Source organism: Gekko japonicus, unplaced genomic scaffold (genome assembly GCF_001447785.1).
Source record: "Gekko japonicus isolate JY-2015 unplaced genomic scaffold, Gekko_japonicus_V1.1 scaffold6676, whole genome shotgun sequence".
In the NCBI taxonomy this organism is placed as follows: domain Eukaryota; kingdom Metazoa; phylum Chordata; class Lepidosauria; order Squamata; family Gekkonidae; genus Gekko; species Gekko japonicus.
Genome location: NW_015177234.1, coordinates 16,406 through 19,933, shown reverse-complemented (window position 1 = coordinate 19,933; position 3,528 = coordinate 16,406). Strand labels below are relative to the sequence as shown.

Genomic DNA, 3,528 nt, shown 5'->3' with positions numbered 1-3,528 from the left:
AGACTCAAGCAATGCAGCCAGTGGATAGGGACAGATTCTGAGTGACACACCAGGGCGCCAACCAATTCCGGAGCGTGTGGAATGTTCTAGAGAAGTGCCACCACCATTCGGCTTTTATATATAAGGGAGATTGTTTTAGTGCACTATAAATGTCATCCCTCATCAATCCACCTCAGTATCAAAATACTAAGAGAATCAAATATGTCTGTCTTCAAGGAATATGGAAAAGCATTATCAGGCACCCTGGTGCAAGGTGCAGGCAAACGTTTCTCCAGTGCTTTGCTCAGATGTCACGGAATATTGACAAATATTCCAATTGCTAAAACCCAAGCTACCAACAATGGAGATACTGGCAACATGACTGAGGACGTGACCACAAGATATCCAGCATTGCCTTTTAAGTTCCATCTCAAGATCCGCCTGCAAACAGCTGAGTAGACGTTATTAGGCCAGTCATTAAAAAATCAAATCATCAATCTTTTTTAACAAAAAGAAAACAAACGGGGGGGGGGAGTGACAGTGAGTAGATTCGGTCTCTCGAATTTTCTTACAGCTGTTTCACTGACCTTCCTGGACACTGATGTGACCCTCCTCCAAATGCCACGAAGCCTTCCAAGAAAGCATTCTGCTCTAAATTTGCTTCTTTCCAACGATCCTGTGGGAAGAAAACTTTTGTTTCCAAAATCGGCTTTGCATAAATAAGCTTCACGTTTCCCCCATCCTCCAAACTAAAAACGGCCTCGTGCAGCTAATCCTTGGGTAAGAAGCTCTCTCAGTCAGTGGCATTTAAAGGTAAAGGTCTCCCTTGCTCGAAAGCCAGTCGAATCCGACTCTAGGGTTGCGGTGCTCATCTCCGTTTCAAAGCCAAAGAGCCAGCGCTGTCCGAAGACATTTCCGTGGTCATGTGGCCGGCATGACTAAACACCAAGGCGCACGGAACGCTTTTACCTTCCCACCGAAGTGGTACCTATTTATCTACTTGCAATTTCTTGCTTTCAAACGGCTAGGTTGGCAGGAGCTGGAACTAGAGACAGGAGCTCACTCCGTCATGCGGCAACCCGGGTCTTGAACTGCTGAACTACTGATCTTCCACATCCTGCAGTTCAGCGTCTTAACCACTTGAGCCACCGCAGCTCCTCAGTGGCATTTAGACATTGGTAAATAACGAACTGTAGGTTGGGGGGGGTGGTGGTGGTGGTGAAAAACCATAAACCTCTGCAGCCAGAATCTTATACATCAAATATTGGAAGACACCTGAGACACCCACGAAACAAGAATATATAAACAAAGTTTCAGAGGCAGCTGAAATGGATAAACTGACTTTATTGATGAAAGGTCTCCCAGACTCTATATTCCAGAACACTTGGACATGATTTTATAGCTGGTATAATAACTATGTTTAGGCAGATACAATTAAAAGACGACTCACAAGACAAAGCATATTTATATAATCCAACAAGATAGAACTGTAATGATATATACTCACATTATATAAAACCAGGGGTCATTTCCTGCAGGAGTGCACAGGAGCGGAGCTCCGGCAGTAAAGGGCCCAGGGGGTGGACACATGCAACAAGCCCCACCCCCTGCTCCTAGCACCCCTCAGTCAGAACAAGAAGCAGCCAGGTAAGCTGCAGAGCTCCCCCCCCAGGTAAGCTGCAGAGCTCCCCCCCAGTCCAGTGGCACCTTTAAGGCCAAGTTTGATTCAGGTACAAGCTCTCCCTCTTCTGCGAGGACAGATCTGCACGTCCCCTCCCCCCAATAGCTAGCAATCGAAAACAGTCCAGTGGAGCCTGAGCAGTGGGTGTCGCCTTCTGACACACTTCCGGTGATGTCAGGGGGTGTGGCATATGCAAATAAGTTATGCTAATGAGCTCCTGCACCTCTTTTTCTACGAAATGACCCCTGTATAAAACTAGAAAATATTGTTTATATTTAGGCACAAGTAATGTACTAATTATGAAAATCTACTACCCCCATCAATGTTATGTGTGTATGTTTGTTTTACTGTTTGTTTGTTAAGTTTGTATCGTATTGTGTTAAAAAACTTAATAAAATTCTGTCCTTAGGGGCAGTTTAAAAAAAAGAAAGAACCATAAACCGCTCCCAGGACCCCCAAAATCTTGGCCGTGAGACAAAGAAAAGCTGATGTTGGGGCTCACCTGGGAACTCCGGCTTGCAATTAAAAAAAAAAAGAGTTCAAATGTTTAGTGTTCCTAGTTTGCAAGAAAATTCGCACTGCCGAACACTTCTGACTTATTAACACACAACTAGTTGACTCCCTGCTAAGGAAAACAGAATGGCAACGTCTGTGTAACCAGGGTCAGAGGGCAGCCATGCTGGTCTGTGGCAGAACCGCTAGATCCGAGTCCAGGAGCACCTCAGAGACGAACAAGATTTTCGGAGCACGAGATTTCAAGAGTCGGCTCTCCATCAGATATCTGACTCTGATCTCATTGCACCTATCAGAAACCTGGATGGAACTCAGCTCTGGAGAGCCTCCGGATCACATGGCACCATAGATTCAAAAAGTGGCCTAGCAGTCCTGATGCCTCACAAAGATTCTAATCCCCACTCCTCCACATGCGGCTGCTGGTGTGACCTTGGGTCAGTCGCAAGCAATGTTCCCTCTAAGCTGTGGAGTCTTATGAGCAAAAATTCTACTTTGTGAACTACTGGCATTAAAGTTGTGAGTGAGCGATTTGGCTGCTGCATACATTAGTTTGCTCTGGAGCCATCCTTCCTGAGCTAAGACAAAAATGTGTGAGCCCGAGGCTAGAAAACTGTGTGCTAGCTCACACTAACTCAGCTTAGAGGGAACACTGGTCGCAAGTTCTCTCAAAGCTATTCTCTCACAAGCAGTTCTCGAAAGAGCTCTCTCAGCCCCACCTGCCTCACAGGGTGTCTGTCGTGGGGAGGGGAAGGGAAAGGGATTGTAAACTGCTTTGAGACTCCTTTGGGTATAAATCCAACCTTCTTCTACATCAGACTACTGCGCTCATGTAGAAAAGCTGCACCCGGGGTTTCAGGGGAGCGACTTGGTCATTCTAGCTGGCAAGAATGTGTAATGGAATTTGCCCATCATGTTTATGTACATGCTCTGCAGAGATAGAAAACAGGTACACTACCAGCACTTCATGCTTTAGAGCCAACTTAGCAATTACGGCAGCCACAGGTCCAATCTGTGGCCCCTGAAGCCATTTTGGTGTGCTACTGCGCTCATGTAGAAAAGCTGCACTTGGGGTTTCAGGGGAGCGACTTGGTCATTCTAGCTGGCAAGAATGTGTAATGGAATTTGTCCATCATGTTTATGTACATGCTCTGCACAGATAGAAAACAGATACACTACCAGCACTTCATGCTTCAGAGCCAAATTAGAGATTACGGCAGCCACAGGTGCAATCTGTGGCCGCTGAAGCCATTTTGGTGTAGTGGTTAAGTTTGGTGCCAGTTTGGTGTAGTGGTTAAGTGCGCGGACTCTAATCTGGGAGAACCGGGTTTGATTCCCCACTTCTCCACTTGCACCTG

General features: G+C 46.2%; 1 protein-coding gene across 1 annotated transcript in view; it reads right to left on the bottom strand.

Annotated features, from left to right (window-relative positions):
• Positions 1-3,528, bottom strand: part of LOC107124890 (24-hydroxycholesterol 7-alpha-hydroxylase) — a gene marked incomplete at its 5' end in the record, with an annotated part of 23,208 nt that overhangs the window by 4,101 nt on the left and 15,579 nt on the right. Inside the window, one exon of the mRNA XM_015428392.1 lies at positions 567-728. Coding sequence (XP_015283878.1) covers positions 567-728 — 162 coding nt within the window. The remainder of the gene's footprint in view (positions 1-566; positions 729-3,528) is intronic.